The sequence below is a fragment of the Haemorhous mexicanus genome, chromosome 6, assembly GCF_027477595.1.
Source record: "Haemorhous mexicanus isolate bHaeMex1 chromosome 6, bHaeMex1.pri, whole genome shotgun sequence".
NCBI classification, from domain to species: domain Eukaryota; kingdom Metazoa; phylum Chordata; class Aves; order Passeriformes; family Fringillidae; genus Haemorhous; species Haemorhous mexicanus.
Window position 1 is genome coordinate 39,413,693 of NC_082346.1, and position 18,880 is coordinate 39,432,572.

Consider the following 18,880-nt stretch of genomic DNA (forward strand, 5'->3'; position numbering starts at 1 on the left):
CTGGTGTGTACATACCTGGCTCTTTCAGATTCAGTTTCTGCTTTGCCCTTGCCGGTAAAATGCTGGCAGGGCTGAAGGAAATCTACTCTTGTCTTTATACCCAGGTTTGTGAGTCAGTGGGGAATCATTATTTTATGGCAAGGACATGGTAATTTCAAGACATAAAGAAGCTGCATATTCAGATACTAAGAAACAGGAAATGTTCCATCTGGATCTGATTACAACTGCTGTAAAAAACATCCCTGCTATAGAGAGAAGGACTGACTTAGGAAGAAAAGATTATTTTTCTGTAGGGAAAACACATGTTGCCAGATAGGCTTACATGGTACTATGACATGAAATATGCTGACATTACTTTTTTTATCCACTCCAATTAAAACATAAATAATATTTGATAAATTTAATTGCTAGCAATAGCAGGGACACAAACTTGATATCAAATTTCTGCCCTATTGCTTGAATAGGTCCACAGAAATTGCTCTGCAGTTTCTAACCTTCAGGTACTCGAGCTTTTTATGAGGTATAATGATACTGGCTTTAGTTGATAAACATAAAAAATAAATAAAATACAATGTAGGGACAATTGTATCTACTCTTAAACATCTTTTTTTTTAGTGTTTGGATCTTTAAATGAAGCATTACTACATATAAAGGAAAAAAAACCCTACGGCATTCCAATTGATGGCCAAACAAATAAATACATTTAATATTTTTCTGAGATAAAAACAATAAAAGCATGATAATACTGGCATTAAATAAAATTCATATGAAGCACACAATTCAGAGGCTGCTTGGAAAATGATCAAGTAAGATGGTTTAATGCATAAGATTGTAAATTCTGTTAATGTAAATAAACACATTTTTAAGAGACAAAGGAATGGACCTCATTTTCTGAAAAAATAAAGGCCTTTAGGGCCTTGGAAAGGGTTTGATTTATATATGGTTTTACAGTTTCTAATAATTTCCTGAGATTAGAAGGACAATGCAGCTTGCTTAGTCACTATTTTCCTTAACAAATGCAGCTCCAATTTATAAGTTTGACAGATTTATAGAAAATTCCCCTTTTAATTCTGAGCTGTTGACAATGCCAAATTTGTGGCATGGGATCTACATCTGGATAGAATTTACTAAAGATACATGCAGTATCCAAGACTATGCCTGATAACTACCCTTCTAGTAAATTTTTAACAAATATTTTTATCTTGAGGATTTTGTTCTATTTTTACTTTAAGTAAAGGGGGGGTGGATGGAGTACAGGGCTCAGATATTGTATGTTTTTATCTTTATGGGCATTGGCAAACAATAGCCTTCTTTATCAATATAATTCCTGTTCAGACCAAATCCATGTAGTTTACTGTGGGATGGAGAGATTACATGGTTACTGCACCTTCTTCAAGCTTGATGCTAAGGGTCTTTAAGCTATGGACTTGGGCAGTGTAATGAGACAAGTTGTTCCAGGGAATAATTCAGACATATAGACCTATTGCAGATACTCAGGAGTTTGCTTCAAAAAACTGTTATGAGAACAAACCTGGAAAGAAAGACCAGTATACTGATTTAGGCATGTAAAATTAGAATCCTAGAACATGAATTTTTCCCCTTTGTGATATTTTTTTAAGTAGTCTCTATAAAGAAAAGTCCTGTGTATTAGAAGATCTACTGAAAATATGCTTTACACTGAATATTAAAAATAATTTTGCTGTTTGATGTAGTCAACACAGGAAATACTTCAAGTCTGCTGTATAGAATTTCTGAATCCCCACCTACACCTTAAGTAAAACTGAAAGCAGAAATAAATGAGGAAAATACCAATACAAAAGTGAGTTGCTGTTTTAGGTACCTTGCTGTACCAGACTGAAATGAAGCATTTTTCAACTTACTGCCAATTTTAATTCCCAAATACTTCAAAATGGTTAGCTTATTACAGGGTACTGCAAAAAGAGACAGGTCAGTGATGAACCCTTCTCCAGATGTTAGGCAGTGAAACACAGGAATTGATTTTTATTTCATTACTTTGTGTGTTCTGTGTATGAAAATTAATATTCCAAAAAAATACAATTTCTTTGTGTATTTCAGGATCGTCTCGACTCTTTAACTGAAGTTGATGATTCTGGACAGTTAACCATCAAATGTTCTCAAAATTACTTGTCCCTGGATTGTGGTATTACTGCATTTGAACTATCTGACTACAGTCCTAGTGAAGATTTGCTTGGTGCTCTGGATGACATGACCTCCAGTCAAGGGAAAGCAAAATCATTTGAATCCTGGAACTACAGTGAGATGGATAAGGAATTTCCAGGACTTATCAGAAGTGTGGGTTTACTTACAGTAACAACAGATTCCATTGCTTCCCAGTGTAATGAATCTTTGGAGGAGAAAGAAAATCATGTACCTCTTTCAGCAGAAGATGGAGAAGAAACCAAAGACAAGAAAACATCACATGATCTCTCACTAGCATCTCCTTCAGGAAATTCCTCTCTTTCTAAAGGACCTTTCTCTGAAAATGGTGTTTTACCTACTGACAGCAAAGCAGTTTCCATATCAAAGAATCCAGAGTGCAATCCTCCACAGCACACTGGTGAAGATATCAAACACACTCACTGTGAAAATTCAACACCTAAGAGGTCCATAAGAGACTGCTTTAACTATAATGAAGACTCTCCTACACAGCCTACATTGCCAAAAAGAGGTCTGTTTCTGAAAGATGATGTCTTCAAAGAGTATATGGAAGACAATGATTTAAAAAGGCAAATCTCTCAAATAGTTAAGAATGAAATGAGTAGAAGTACACCCTCATTGTTAGATCCACCAGACAGGTCCAAGCTTTGCCTAGCTTTACAGCCACCATATACTAACAGTCCATCTGCAGTTAGTCAGTCATACGATTGCTTAAATACAATAAGTGATAAGAATCTTGAGTACACAATAAATAATCACTTCAAAGACAGTCCCATAATTCTAGGAAAGTGTACTTTCTACAACAGTAAAGAAAAATCAAAGCACAAGAAGTCTCATGATTCCGCAGAGAAACTGAAAACTGACAGAACACCTAGAAGTATGTGTAAAACAGCTCCATCCGCCCAGGTCAAAAAAAGAGGGTGTTCTCTGCAGAATGGAATTACTTCACATAGCTCTAAGTCTCTGGAGGAGACAGAAACAGATTCTTCTGCATCTTTAGATTCTTGTAACCAGAGAGATCCAAATGGGCAATCACAAGGTAAAACCGAGCCCTTCAGCTCACCAACGCATAGCCAAAACAGTGCTTCTTCAGCTGGTTCTGAGCTTTCCAGCTCATCCCCTCTTCTGCTGAGAAGAAAGAAAAATAAAAGCTTATCTTCAACACCACACTATACTCAGAAAACCACTAAGGACAATGAGGTGTGGTATGGATCTGATGAATATTTAGCACTTCCTTCACATCTCAAACAGACTGAAGTATTAGCTTTAAAACTTGAAAATTTGACAAAGTTGCTGCCCCAAAAGCCCAGAAGAGAAACCATTCAAAACATTGATGACTGGGAGCTGTCAGAAATGAACTCAGATTCAGAAATGTATCCAACATACCAGACAAAAAAGCACAAAAAAAGGGGTAGAATTTCACCAAGTTCTTCAAGTGATATAGTATCCTCCTTAGGTGACAGTATTGAATCTGGGCCTCTCAGTGATATTCTCTCTGATGAAGATCTTTGTATGCCTGTATCTTGCGTTAAAAAATACACTGAAGAAAAGTCAGAAAGGACTGCTGCCACTCAGCCCACAGGGAATGAGACTTCCCCTTCAAATAAATCAGCTTTAATTCATCAACTGATGCAAGATATACAGCATCAAGAGAATTATGAAACCATATGGGAAAAAATTGAGGTAAGGCAATAATCCTATATTCTTTTACTATGTTCTTGAGAAGCCTGTATGTGGAGATGGAGCTGCTGGCAGGGATAAGGTTGCTTTCTTTGTTTTCTTCTAATGCTGAAAATCATTTTATCTAGTGACTGCTGGAAGTAGAGAAGAGCAACAATTATTGTAATTATAATGGAATGAACTTAACTTTAACTAACTAAACAGCATTTGCCTATGTTATTTTACTTACATCAATGCCTTTAAACTTGGTAAAACATGATTATACCAACAGCACTTCTCTTTGCCAGGATTGGGTACATGACAAGTTATTTTTTGTAGGAAAGGTAAAATAAAATTAAGGAATCAGGGATCTTTGCTGTATTTGAATGAAATTATACCGTCTGCACATTTTGTTCATTAAAATGATTTGCTTTAGTCCAAGAATAGGATTCTTGATTCCTGTCAAATTAGGTATAATAGCAACATTTCTTTCTAATTAGTTCTCTTCCCTTGCAGTGATTATTTTCCCTCCTGTGTTGGTGGAACTAAGCTTCACCTTATTTTTATTAACTTACATAATCCTTCTTAAATAATAGCAGTGTATTAGTGCAATATGCTAGAGCAATAATTGTATACTATACCATTAAACTTCAGATGAGATGGGACTTCACTGAGAAGTCTTTTTTGAGAAAAAAGATAAACTTTGGAAAGGGAGGTGAATTTGAATGAATAATCAAGTAAAGATCTAGCCATCTCACTAATACAATTCTTAGATTACATTCACAGTAAATGTTTCTTTCTGTTTTTTGATTAATTTATCTTCCTGGCCATTGCAGAGAACTCTTCACCTCAGAACATTTCATGTCCATCCTCAATGGCATTTAAAATTTTTAGAAAAGAAAGCTCCATCTCTATTGGATTTCAAAATGCTTTAAAATTCCTAACACATCTGTTAAAGGGTGATGTTGGCATCCAAATGCTAAATCTGATATGTGCAATATTTTCTGTGTTATCAGGTTGTGTATGAGCTGAGAAAAAAGGACTAGTTTTATATGGCCAGAAAGTCCTTCTTACCAAGCACAATTTCTATAACTTTTGAAGGCACGGGAAGTATTATGACTAGTAGGGAAATAGTTGAGCTAGAGATATTTGAATATAAAGTAGGGGTAGAAAATACAGAAAGAGAAATTTCTTCTAAAACAAAAGAGGGTGCAGCAGCTGTCAGCTGTAAAGGGCAGTGTGTAATGATGCAAACTTCTCCCTCTGTCTTCATGGGCGAGGCTCATCTTCCAGACTTTGATGAAAGAACTGTCTTAGTAAGTGCAAATTGTTTCTGTCCTTGAGTCTGTGTAGTGTTGAAAATTAGTCCAGCTGAAGCTGACAGATATTGAGACCTTCATTCTGTGAAAGCAACAAAGCCCATCAAAGCTGCTTGTGAATACATAAGATGCTGTTTTTCAAATGGCACTTCAAGAGCCTGTTTAAGAATGGGATTGTTGAGTGTCGAGGGACCAGTGCCTTCCACTAGACGCTGACTTCCTTTTGGCACGAAACAGGAGGCAGAGAAACTTCTTGTATCACACTCTCAAATCACCATATTTATTTTTATCTAACTTTTTGAAAAGGTAATTCTCTTTTGAGGGGCTGTCTCTGTGTGAGTCCTTGCAGCTGCAGTTCAATCCTACCAGAATGGAGGAGTAAGAATCTGCTGTAACAACTGGCTGCAGCTGTAAACACCCTCTCCTCCTCCATCCTTTCCTCCCCTCCTCTGGAGAGTGGATTGAGCTTGTGACAGGAATTAAAAGTAGTTAGCTGTTCTGTGGCCAGGGTAAACCCTTCCAGCTAGTGACTCCAGCTGCTGCTCCTGTCCTTGAGGAACTTGACTGCTGCTGACACTGCATTTTCTACAATTTCTCAGTGTTTCTGGTTGTGATAAATGTTTGGAAAATGTTAATGTGGAATTTGAAAATAATCTCATGAAGTGTGTTTGGCTCATAGTAAAAGAAGGGTTTTAAACAGAAAGAAGAGCAGATGCAAAGAGGACTGCTAGGAAGAGAGAGCTGAGCATTCCATCAGCTTAAAAGCAGCACATAAGTTTCATATTTCACTAAATGTGCTTCCTGAATAGTGAATAAAAATAACCAGGTGAAAATTTTTGAAATACTTGAGAAAAATTATACTATATTAAAGAAATATAGGTTTTCTCCAAGCTGCTTATTTACCCAAGTTTTTCTATTACTGCTAGTTATTAAATCTTCTTCTTATAAGACTAGTTAAAAACTGATTTTTCACTTTTTTCAAAAGCTCTGACCAAGGTAAATCCTGCCTCAGTGACAATACGATGCCTTGCTGAGATATTTTAGTTTGACATAAGTAATAAGAAAATAGAAAATTCCTTCTTTATGTGATGCTATGAAATATTGTGAACAAAGAGGAATCTAAGGAAAAATACCACACCTGTATAACAATTAAGTTCTTTCTTTTACTAGAGCTCCTGTTTCACAATTCATTAAGAAAAGAATAAAAAATATGTCATTGCTTTTTTCAATTACTGTAGATTGGCTCTTATGTAAATTCTGTTATCTAAGAACATGTATCTGACTCAAAAAGGAGTTTCCTAATTTCACAAATATATGTCTTAGCAATAATTCAATGCTGCTTTTGTTAGTAGTTTTGTGCTGAAGAAATCAGATCTGAAAGGTGAACTTCATATTGAGGACAGAAGAAGCATGCCTATTCCTATTAGTAATCCAATCCTGTTGCACTACTGCAAATGTCTAGCATGATGTATTTTATTTATGAAGATTCTAAACAAAACTAAAGTAACTTAGTCTTTCATTTTGAGGTTAAACAACTGGAAGCCTCAAAATCATTGAAAGTAATATTTTAGCTAGGCAATAGGAAAAAACAAGTAAATTTTGGTATTTTATTATGATTATTATGGGAATAATTTTGAATTAGTATAAATCTGGTAATATCTTCACAGAAAGTAATTCGTTGAAAATATGCTTAAGCATTTAAAAATTTAATAATTTCTTAGTTATAGAAATGGTAGTCATGGGCAGAAACTGATAAATTGTTATTTTTCATACTTGCAAATTATGTTGATGTCCTTGCATGGGCATTATCATCCCATTAATATTCCTGTCTATCTACAGATAGAACTCTGCTCAAAAGCCCCATTTGCTGTTACATAGGGCCACTTTCTTGCTTTGCAATAAGTATTGCATAATCTTGTCATATTTTGTCTTCCACGGCAGGTAACCCTCTGGCACATGTTTTTTGTACCCTTAGCAATAAGCACCTTTATTCTGGGGTGCAAAACAATTTATGTGGCTGTTACTTTTATGTTTCAGAAATTATTTTTTGGAGTTAAATGTGAAAACAAGTGATAGCAAATTCTGAAAGTTCCTCTCATTGTTTTAGTTCAGCTTTCAAGAGCTGCCCCAAATGAATTTTAGAATGCAGATTAAGCTCTATAGTTTCTGTTACAGTAGCTAAAAGGGGAACAGATATAACAGCAGCATTCTCACAGATAACACCAACAGAGTTCTTTGCTATAAGAATTTGGCTCTTTGCCACTTCTCATATGTGACACTAGGACTTCAGAGTATCAGTTTGAGAATGCTTCAAGGTTTGCTTTCTGTGAGAAAGCTAAGTTTTCCTTAAAATCATATTAATAATTGGGTTTTTTCCCCCCCATTTTTATGTGCAAACTGAAAAACTGGGAGAAAAAACTTATTTTGGACTGATCTAATGGCAATATATTTTCAATCATTTTATGTGAATAAAATATAATAACAATAAAGTTACCTTGTTCAGGCAGTTTTATCTCTTTTTCCAGAAAGCGATACTAGGGTAACTATACTGATATCCTTGTGCTGTAATATGTAGTCATTGATAATTCCATCTGCTTGTTTTTGGAGGGCACTATTATAAAGGTTAGGAATGTAACCATTTGCAAGACACTTCATTTAAGTGAAGATGTGTTTGCTTTGTAGGCCTCAGGGTTAACTGTATGGAGCAAATAGCTGTTTTATTTTGGTTTTGTTATTGTGTTGTTGTTGTATAGATTTACGGCTTGTTTTATCACAGGCTCCATTTTTGAAAGAGGCAGCTGAATTTCCTCTGCAAGAATCAATTGATCCCATATTTTCAGTACATCACATTTCATAAACTTGTCCTGAGATCTATTGGCTCCATATTTTGTCTGTGTAGCCCAGTCAGTCTTAGCATCCTGCCTTCTGGATGTGATAAGGAGATAAAATAATGCTGCTCTATGAGTTTTTCAGCTGTCAGTTACAGCATGCCCCAGGGTTCCTACAGCAAAGAGATGGATAAAAATTTTACTGCCTTCCAGGACCAGGCAGGGAGCCCCTCAGCCTTCTGTAACCATTTACCACTCCTGAACCCAGGATGCCCCAGGAGAGCAGAGATCTAAGAACCCTGTTTTAAATTGTAGTAATGGGAATAACTTTCCTGTTGAGGAGGATCTAAGGATCAGTGCAGCCTGCAGAAGAGAGTGCAATATCATATCTAAACTTGTTACTGTGACAGACAGCTGGTCAGTTGGGGTGGGAAAGATTTCCATTTTTAGAGAATAGTCAAAAAAAGTAACTAAATAATAGACTTCTGCAAGTGCTTAATGGACTTGGTAGAGCAAGTTTGTGTTGGAGATGTGGCTGGAAGTCCATTTGAGTAGTGGAGAGCCAGTTTGTTGGGAAATGGTTGGAGAGCTGACACAGATGGGAAATAATTTGTTTAAAATTGAAAGAGGACAGACTTGCTTCTGGAAAAAGAGTGGACTGAAAACACACCAGTATAGCTAAGGTAGAAGCTGGATTGCTTTAGGGGGAGTTTACTTGTGTTTGGAGGTGATTAGAGGGAAAAGCTTGCAGAGAGGTCAAATGCAGTATGAGCTGTTGGGCTACGGTACTGAAAAACTAATAGGAACTGATAACTCTGATGAAGCTTGGTAACAAAGAGAAATGTGGAACTGAAATCAGTTATGTCAGAATGGGAGGAAAAAAACCAAACATAATCAACATGGCACAGACCTGGCTTTTTCGAATTACCAGATAAAGGACTTTTTAAAGAGTTGTAGTGCTCCCCTTATATCTCTTGCTTTCAATAACTTAGTGCTTCAATATTTGCTCCTTTAAAATAAATGGCTTTTCATAGTTTTCCTAACAGTATGCTTGCCAAAATCTGTTCATTTCTGAATCTTACTGCTTCATACAATTTAGATTGAAATACTGCTTTTGGTCGCTGACCAGTTTATAAAAAACAGTAAGTGAAAGAGGTACCAGATCCAGAAATTCCTTGGCAGCTCTGCAGTTTTCTCAGCAGTCTTGCTTCTTGGTGCAGCATAATTGAAAATGTCACTTCACATTTTGTTCAAGTTTGTGCTTTGCTGTTTTGAGTCTGATGATGCTCCCCTGCTTCAAAAGCCTTCAAGCTGGTTAAACCATTATTAAGCAATAATGTTGTATACATATGGAACTCTCTGATTTAGGCAGACAAATAGAGCTTTGCTAGAAGATATTGAAATACAGTGAGCCCTCTGTTCCTCCAAAACACTTAGTTCCTAACAGTTTGCTTGAATTTTAAACAGCTCTTCCAAGTACATTCACTTTTCTTTGGCATTTGCTTTGCCAGAAATAGTTTGAGCATGTTTGAAACCAGCAATTTCCAAAAAATGGCAGCTTCTTTCTAAGCTGTGAGTATTCTGCATTTTTAACTCTGCAACTGACTGCAGGAATTATGCTTCCTTAATGAAACATATCTATTGTGGAGCATATGCTTGTTCAGAATGGTTTGAATTTCCACTGTAAAGACCTCAGAATGATTTGGCAGTGAGTAGTTTTAGATCAGGGATTTTTTTACATTCAGGATTTTGCAAGTCATTCCAAATAATTTGTGGTGGGGGAAGGAAAGGGAGGAGGAGAGAGAGGGTGAGAAAGAAATAGAAAGAAATCTGCTCCCAAATAATTTTAGTGGCATTGCTTTGAGGGTATGTCTTCACTAGCATTTAGAACTGGTAGTAGTGGATATGCCTATGTCCAATGTCTGGCTCACATCTGATGTGAGACCTTTAACTGCAAAAAGCCTCATAACTCTGTCCTTTTTGTACATATTTAGATACCACAGCGATGGCTATGAACAGTTTAGATGAACCAAGAAGCAGCTGCTTTTGCATAAATGTTTGTGAGCTCTCCATTTCCATTCTTTCACAGTCAGGTCAGCTTTATATGACCATTGGCTTTATGACCTAGAGTCATATCCTAATCATCTATACCACAGCGTAACCACAGGCTACAATCAGAGCATCCACATTCTTTATTTGTGAACTGGAAACTTTCTTGATATTGGTTGAGGATCTGTGGATCTCTGCTGTTAGGCTAAAGGGTGTAAAAGGGTTGAAGGTGGAGAGATGGAAGAGTAAGACTGCAAGAGGTGAATTCCTTTCTGTCACTGTAGCCAAGGATAGGCAGGAAGGTGAGCAGTGGGTACCAGGTGACTTACCTGGATAGCCAACAGAGGCTTCAGATTCATCAGGGACACAGCTGTAATTTGGACAATGAATCATTGGTGACTTCAAGGTGATCCTATGATATACTTGTTTCTATCAGTGCAGAGAAGCTCTGTTGTCTGTGATTGTTTGGTGCATTCAGTTTTCTCATGAAGGCAGAGAAAGACACACAGAAATCACTGAAGTAGGTTTGGAAGCTTTCAAAACAGTCAAATTGTGATTGGGAATTTACTTCAGTGTGAATGTGGTGGTTTAAGAAGAATCTTCTGTTATTTAGGATTGAATCATCTGTAACTGCTGTCTTACAGGTGCTGGTGCTGGGGAGAAGGTTGGTTCATTGTGAAGAGTTTGAGATAACTTCTGATCTGTCCTGTTACTTACTTACTGTATTGATTTTATGGCTCCTTGAAGTTGCCTCCATTATTAAACAGAAAACTATTACATTTGAAATTCCAGTTACTAATATTCACTTAAAAATGGTAAATACAAAGGAGTGAGAGAAAATGCTCACTGCCTTTTACATTCATACTGCCTTCCACAATGTTTTAAGGTCTAGCTTACAATATTATGTTACATAATATACTTAGTCTCTGTGGTACTCATGTTTTATGTATCTTCTGTGAGGAAGTACAGGATATTCCAGAAACATACAGTATACCAAAATCACTATGCTCTATTCTAAATATTTAATTTTTTAAATAATACATTGCTGCTAATTTTCACCTAAATCAAATTCCAGTCAATCTACTGTTAACACATCATTGCCTTAAAATGTGTACATGCTAGAGATGAGTCAGAGCAAGACAAATGAGCAAGGGTCTTGAGAGGATTAACCTGAAAGGAAAGATCAAATCCAGTTACATAAGACTATTGCATAACTTCTCAAAATCTCTTCATATCTTTTTCTTCTTGTGTGTCTTTATATATTTTGACAGCAACTAGTTTTCTTTCCTTTATCCTTTCCATACCTTATGATCAGGAATGAACCATTAAATCATGCTGACTCTCAAATCATAGTTGTCATCATTAGGCATCAGAGTGAATATAATTTGTGGTAAATATGGTCAGGAAGCTATCTCTCAGAGGCTTGTTTCTGACTGTCTGCTTATGCAGTTTTTCTTTATTTATCTTGAAAGTAACCAAAAGGGCAAAAAATTGTTTTCTTGTATTTGCTTCAGGTTTTGAAGCAGAGAAAAACCTCACAAACAGCTGAAGTATTCTTCCTGTATCAAACTGGGGTTATATCTGAATTTTCCTAAATTCTTAATACTTATTTTGATTGCTGACTTAGATTCAGGTCAAGTAAGATTTTCCCAAGCGAGAGCTAGATTTGCTTCTGGTTTCCTTTGCCAGTGTTTGGAGTCTCTCCAGACTAACACTGGGAGAACCACTAAGCAGACAGATTTTTGGTAGTAGACAGTGTAGTTGTTCAAGTCACAGTAACTTAATATTACCAAGTGCTTTTTCTCTGCTGATGCCAGCATGTGACTACATGAATGTTTCCTCATGGAGCTGTATATGACTAAAGACACCCAGGGTAATTTAAAATCATCTGTTGCACCATTAGCTGCAAGACAATTATAGCAGCTAACTTAAAAATGTCTCAGGTAAGTCCAAACTAGGGTCAAGTATTGCAGTTCAAATCTCTTGCAGCTTTGTTGAAATAGAGAAAGCCAGGGGATAAAAAGTGAATGTGTAAAAAACCAGAAAATCATCTGCAGTTAAAAATAACGAAGACAAAAGGAAACAAGTACCGAGATTTTTAAAAAAATTTGTTCCATAAATATGTCCAAATCTGTGGATAAAAAATGTTCAGAATTAGGGTCTAAAGAGGGTGCAGAAGAAGGCCCCCTAGAGATCACTAAAAAAAGAAGCTTTCTAAAATGGAAAGTTGATGAATTAGGAAGCAAATGAAAAGAAGTTAATGGAGGAACTAATAGTGACAGGATTTCTTTGGAGACTGCAGGTGAACAGGAACCGGGTGCATAACAGGAGGCTAAATGAGGAAACCAGAGGAATAATAATGGAGTAAAGAGAAGAGGTGGTGAATCTTAATCTCTCCTTACTGTTGCCATATTTAACAAAGAGTGGCAATCACAATTTCCCTTTTTAAAAATTCAGGAATCTTAACTGCAAAACAAGTTCATGGGTCAAAGAATTACAATATCTCTTGTGAGGTGACAGACTTAACCTCTTCTAACCAATTAGCCTTGAAAAATAGGAAATGCTGAATTAAACGTTCTGATTTCGAAAAGGAATGGTGGTCATTATATCCTAAGTCATGTCAGTGATACAGCAGAGGTCAATATATTTAGCACTTGCCCACAAGCAAACGCATCTGTTCTATTTTAGTAGAAAGTGATTTTTTCCTTCTTTTTCGAAAACTTTTCAGACGTGGTGATATATTGCCCTCTTGAGGGAAACACTGCTCACTGCAATTATTCTACAGCTCTTTGATTTCCTTCTCAAATGAATGAGCCCCGCACAACTTTACAAACGTCGTTGTTAGAAACTCGGAGAATAAATATAAGCTAAAACATTTCCTCCTTGTTAATATAATTTTTTCTCTAGTGTAGTCTTCAAGAAACTTTTTGCTATGTATTTTATCCCAACAAATTTAATGTTGAAATAGAGAACTAGAGTAATGTTATCTAAATAAACAGTGTTTGCTCTGGCTTTGCAACCATCAGGTCAAGAATATAGTGGCTTTCTTTCTTTATCTGTCACTTACTGGCTTACTTACTAAAAATTTTACGCAAAAATAGTGAACATAACTTTTATTCAAAAGGCACTGAAAATCCCATTGAATTAATTTTGTGCTATGGTGTAAGGGTATAAAATCTGGCTAATTTCATTCTTCTAATGTGATTTATTCTTTGTTGTGAAAATGTAGCATTTTTGGAACTTCACAAAGCATTGCTTAATTGACATAATTCCACTCAGACTTCAGGCTACAGGCTCAACATGGTGTGTGTATATCATGTGTACCTTTCAAGGAATTAAATGCTTGGGGAATGAGGTTAATTTCTAGCAACTGTGAGATCAAAGAGGAAAGAAATGTTGGGACCAGTTGGGGAGGTGCCACCATGGCTCAAATTGAGTGTCCTCCAGTGCCCAACATGCACGTGCAAGGTAGCAGCTGACCATTCAGCTGGAAACAGCAGCTGCACAAGGGCATTCCACCCCCAGTCCACTCTCTGAAGCCCAGACACTCAGGGTATGTAAACCAAGGAATGATGGCCATCCATAACTGCCTATCTTTCAGAGCAGAATAAAGCTTTATATTAATATATTACATAAATGATGTAATATGGATAAAGCTGTAAATGGAGATTAGTTTGTCTTTTGGATGCAGTTCATCTCATAATCAATACATACATTAGCTGTAAAAAAATCTGAAAATAAATTATGTTGTCAACACAACATTTAAAATAATTACATGAAGAGGAAATGCAGTACTTCCAAGTACCCTTACATCACTGTAAGTTGCTTCAACATCCACAGTTATATTGGCAGCACTTTTACACAAAGCATCAGGCTAAGTCCTAAATTTGCTGAAAATTAAGATCTTATTTAGAGACTTCCACTGTCATTAGAGTTTGGATCTAGGTTTCTGAGTAACAGACATTTCAAATTGAAAGAAAGGGAACAGTGCTTATCAGGAGACTTGATTTTAGGTTTACCTGTAGAAGAAATAATAAATGTATATTTTCAAACAAGAGGTCCTGAACTAGCTTCTATATTTTCTATTCTAGTTTAGAGTGCACAGAAAACCCAGGGAATTTGGGACAGTGAAGTGGATGTGAATTTACTACAGCTTTGTGCTACTATCCTTTGTACAGTACATAATACCTCCTTTTGGTGTCTGGCGTTTTTACCAAAGACAGGCCCCTCTCCTGTGCTGCTGTGCTCATGGTCCCTTCAGAATCCAGACGCTCCTTCCAGCTGCTGCTGCTGCAGAGCTGAAGTCACCCTTTCTGGGAATTACTGGCATCATCTTTTTTGGCTCAGATTTATTTGCTGTTATCATCCTTTTCTTGATACATCCTTGGCTACAAATTTCTGGAGACATTCTTTCTCCCTAGTTTACTGAGTGAAAGAAGAATATGTGACCTAAAAACACTCACATGTCTTACCTGATCTCTGGATATGGCCATTGACTTAGACAGGATCACATAAAAAGTATCAGTGAAAAAGGCTTTAGTTTAGTATATTTGCTGCTGTGATACATCAGACAAAACTTATCCTGTATTAGATGCTTTGGGCATCTTTCTTTGTTTGCTAGATGCTACTTAGACCTCCTGAATTTTATGTAGAAAATAAATTACTCAGAAAAAAAAGTTGTTTTAAGAGCAGGGAGAGTTTCTATGAGACATGACCAATAAAAGACATTTCTCTTTGTAAATAAATATATTTTCAGAAATTATATGTCAGTCCTAGTAGTATGATGAGCTTTGAAGACCAGACTTGTATGATACTTCAGAAGTTTGTACATGACTCAGACCACTCAATATCATGACTTCTGACTGTTCCACTTTTAACTCTCAGAGTTTCTGCCTGCCTGTTTTATTGCCAAAGACCATCACACTTCCTTTTTTTTAAAACTACCTATAAATAGCTATTTATTTATTTTCCTTGTATTTCCTCCTCCTCCATTTTTCTCCCTGCATATATCCCATTTCCTTATAGTCTGTTCATTCTGTTTCTGTCTCATTTTCAGAGCTCTTGGTATCCTTCAACTCATGGGTTTCTCCTTTCTGCTGCTTATACTAGGCACTCCATAGTTTCAATCTTGTTTCCTAAGGAACCTTTTTCCAGTGTACCCCAGTGATTTCACCCAGACTCAGAATGCTGAACGAGTTGAATGCTAGAAACATTTTAATATAGATCCACACTGTAGAGGGTTCTTGACAGAAGCCAGTGCTGATTAGAACAGTGGAAAGCATTTGCTTCTTTAGCTGATACCTGTGTGCCTGTATAAGGCAGTGGAGATGAAGCTTGTCTGTGTACAGGGATGTGTTTTGGTCAGGGTGCCTCCCCCTCTTCCTGATGGCTCAGCAGCGCTGGCAGGGGGCACGTGCTGCCTCCACCAGAGGGCTCATGCCCACTGGCCCACTTTGAAAATAACTGGAATTCAAAGTAGTGGGCATGATAACTTAGGATGCAGACAAGCAAAATTATTGTCTGTCATCCAGAATGTGAATGCAGATGTAGGATTTCTCTGTACCATGAAGGACATGCTCATTAATTTACTCGGTTCCCCAGGAGTGCTTTGAACCTCACACTGCTTTTGAGGTACAGCACCCATATTTTCTCAGCATGACCTCAGTCCTCACCTGAATGAGGGCAGGAACTTTGGCTCTGTTCCTCTTAATGTTACATCTCAGGTGGGATGAATGGCCATGTCAGCATGAGGAGGCCAGCAGCCATTGCCATCAGAGCAGATGGCATCTCTGGAGGTTTAAAGCCAGCCCATACTGCTGTTCAGTTCATACCAGAGGATTCTTTAAATGATGGAAGAATAAGGTGTTTCTGTCTTTCTGCTTCCTTCTCTCTGCCAGTCCACCTTGCTCTTCAATCCATGCAAAGCCACAATGACACTGACTTTTCCTCTGCTGCTGTATTGCATTCCTATTCAAAGCTCCCTTCTCCCCAGCACTGTCCTTCCAGCCCATGGATTTTGTTTCTGTGGCTCTGGCTGTTCACTGATCCTTCAAAAGGCTGGGGGAAATGTTACCAGTGGCGTTGGAATCTTCTCTGCTAATCTAAGAATTAGAACAGGGCTCTCTGGAAGCATTGGCCTAGTTTTCCCATATCTATCTTTCCTCCACTGTGAATCTGCTGGTACCAAGGATCCCTTTTTTAGATCTTGCAAGTTTCCAACAGCAGTGAAGGCCTTGTGATAGTACTTTTAAAGAGAAAGTAGATCTTCACCTTGAGTCAAAGGTAAGACAATGCAAAGGGCAAAGAAAGAATTATGTTGGTAGCATCATAGAAAAGTTTAAGTATCTACAGAGATACATTAAAGAGTGATTTTTAATATTCAGATTACCATAACCTGCTTTTTTGTCTAAAAGCAGAAACAAAGTCAACAGTCCCACTGGGGCGGTGAACTTTCTATTGCACAATTGGATGCACTGTTGTCAAATATAGCTGTTTATAGTGGATTAAACAGTAACACAACATGTTTCTCTTCGCTTTTCATGCTTTTAAAGCAAATCCTTCTTTTATAATTGTGGTTCTTTTACCAAAAGGCTTTAGGAAACTGAGAAATTAAACATCTGTTTTGCTATTCTTGCTATAGTCAGAATACAGTATGGAAAAATAGCTTGGACTCTAAACCCAGGAAAAGTAATGAGCTATTGACTATCCTGTGGTTATGGAACAGAAAGTTCCATAACCATATAATTCATGGCCTATTCAATAGAAGCCCATTAGAGAAAATGCATTTAATAATAATTTCTGTGTGTTGTAGGTGGGTACAAAGCGTAAAGGTGGCACTCAGGAAAGATTTGTGTAATTAAACAGTCTTTGAAATGCTTAACTAGACAATATATGGAAGTAGAAGTTGCCATGTCTTTACATGTCCACTAGGAAAAGTATTTGATCTTTATCTTTAACCAGTTTGGAGGGAGCATTTAAGGCACACATTCAATAAACTGTGGTTATTGAGTAAATGTTGTGCTTCTTTAGGAGAAAGCCTCCAAGTTCTGTTTCTGAATGGTTCGTGAATATATCCTGAATCTCATGTTAAGTATTTCCATCCTACGGATGTGTTTGGTCAGTTTTATGTTTCTGTGAGGTCACTGCCTGTCACAGCATCTTGATAATATCACACAAAGAATATTTTCCATTGTGGCATCTTGGTTCCTTTGGGATCCCTAACATCTGTATTGCTAATGGTTTTATTGTTGCCTCTGGCTCTACCTCCAATTAAATTGACCATGGCAGTTTGTTGCAGCCTCATCCTCTTGAGTACCTGGATTTCTCTGACTTACCTTTGCCTATGAAGAAAGCACACTTTTATCCTTTTGAAAATAAAGTCCATGGGCAGGAATGTGTTCCTCCTGAGACTAATATGCAAGTCCTTTTGTGGTTAGACAAAGGGTTTTCTTAATGTATTCTGTGATAGAAGTGCCCTAAGAGCCAGCCCATCCTTGTACACAGACACCTCTGTGAGCTCAGTCTTTTTGTAAATTGGGAACAAACTTTACAACACTGCTGGCTTGCAACAAAATTGGGCATTCATTTTTAAGCACACAGCCTCATAACCAATTCTTTTAAGAAGAGAACTCCCTTTGTGTAATAAAAGGGAAGGTAGAAAGAAAAAAGGTCTGGGGTAGTGATTTAACAAGCACTGTTGTCTGGTGCTTCCACGCTGAGGCTTGTGGAACAGAGTAGACCTTCCACCATCAGACTTAGCTAACATGGCAGATAATTTTAGTATGTTTGCATTTAATGGTTTGGAGTGTTGCTTTTATTCTGATTTTAATCTTATTTTAGGTTATTAGAAGGGCTTTGTACTTTTAGAAATGCAATAAGCAAAAGTGTCTTCAGTACAAGCCAGAATGCATGTAAAATGAAAATGTAAGAGTAATAAATTGAGTGGTGTTAAAATTGCATAGCTTGAAATTACAGGCCAAAAAAAATTGAAATAAATTTGCTACCCATGACATGTAGGCAAAAAAATCTGGGATTTTTTTTCCTCAAAATGGAAACCCAAAATTGGATCTAGGATCAGTACTGTAAAACTTTTCATAATGATGCTAGTTGGGTGCAGTTGCTTCCTCTGTTTTATGGCATAATATTGGCAATATTAATTTTGGTATGTGCACTTTCTTAAGTGTGTATATCCAAATTCCCCATCTAAAGGAATCCCATATGAAAAATCTACCAAAGGCATATAAAATGCTGCTACTTTTAGTATAACAACAATAAAAAAAGGTTGCATGTTTCTACATTCTAATTTTTGTTAACCCTAAATATGCTTTTGGACTAAAGCTCTAAACTACAGAACTGGGCCTTGGTTTACTTCCATTCTAAATGTGGTCCAATTAAAGCTGGAGCTGTTATATGATAGCTGCAGCTGAGATAGAAACTGCCTCTTTTCCTATTCCATTCAATTAATGAAAGCTGAACTTCAAAGTCTAAATGAGATCATTTGAAGTGCTAAAATTATTGAACACCAGAACTGTTTACTTTCCTATGTGACTACAAAAAAAAAAAGGAGAGCTTGTAATGTAAAAGTAAAATTAAACCACTGCCATGAAGTTAGGAAACTTTAAAAGTTCTAGTGCAAGAAGTGGTGTTGACCTAGCTGAGAGGAATGTGTGCAAAGTTTTAAGTGACTCAATAGCCAACTCAGTTTTTTCATGACTGTGATAGTAAAGCTTTTCTGGGAGGTCTTAGTTGTGTGCTGCTCAGAAAATTGCAACCCAATGAAAAGATGTCTGAGCAACACCCCTGACAAGCATGAGAACATACAAAGATATTGTCAGGAGCTGGAGCCTT

The 18,880-nt window shown here is 36.9% G+C and overlaps 1 protein-coding gene across 1 annotated transcript in view; it reads left to right on the forward strand.

The window, feature by feature from the left end:
* The window catches only part of AKAP6 (A-kinase anchoring protein 6), a 211,012-nt gene that overhangs the window by 33,473 nt on the left and 158,659 nt on the right, over positions 1–18,880 (forward strand). Inside the window, exon 3 of the mRNA XM_059849889.1 lies at positions 2,077–3,861. Coding sequence (XP_059705872.1) covers positions 2,077–3,861 — 1,785 coding nt within the window. The remainder of the gene's footprint in view (positions 1–2,076; positions 3,862–18,880) is intronic.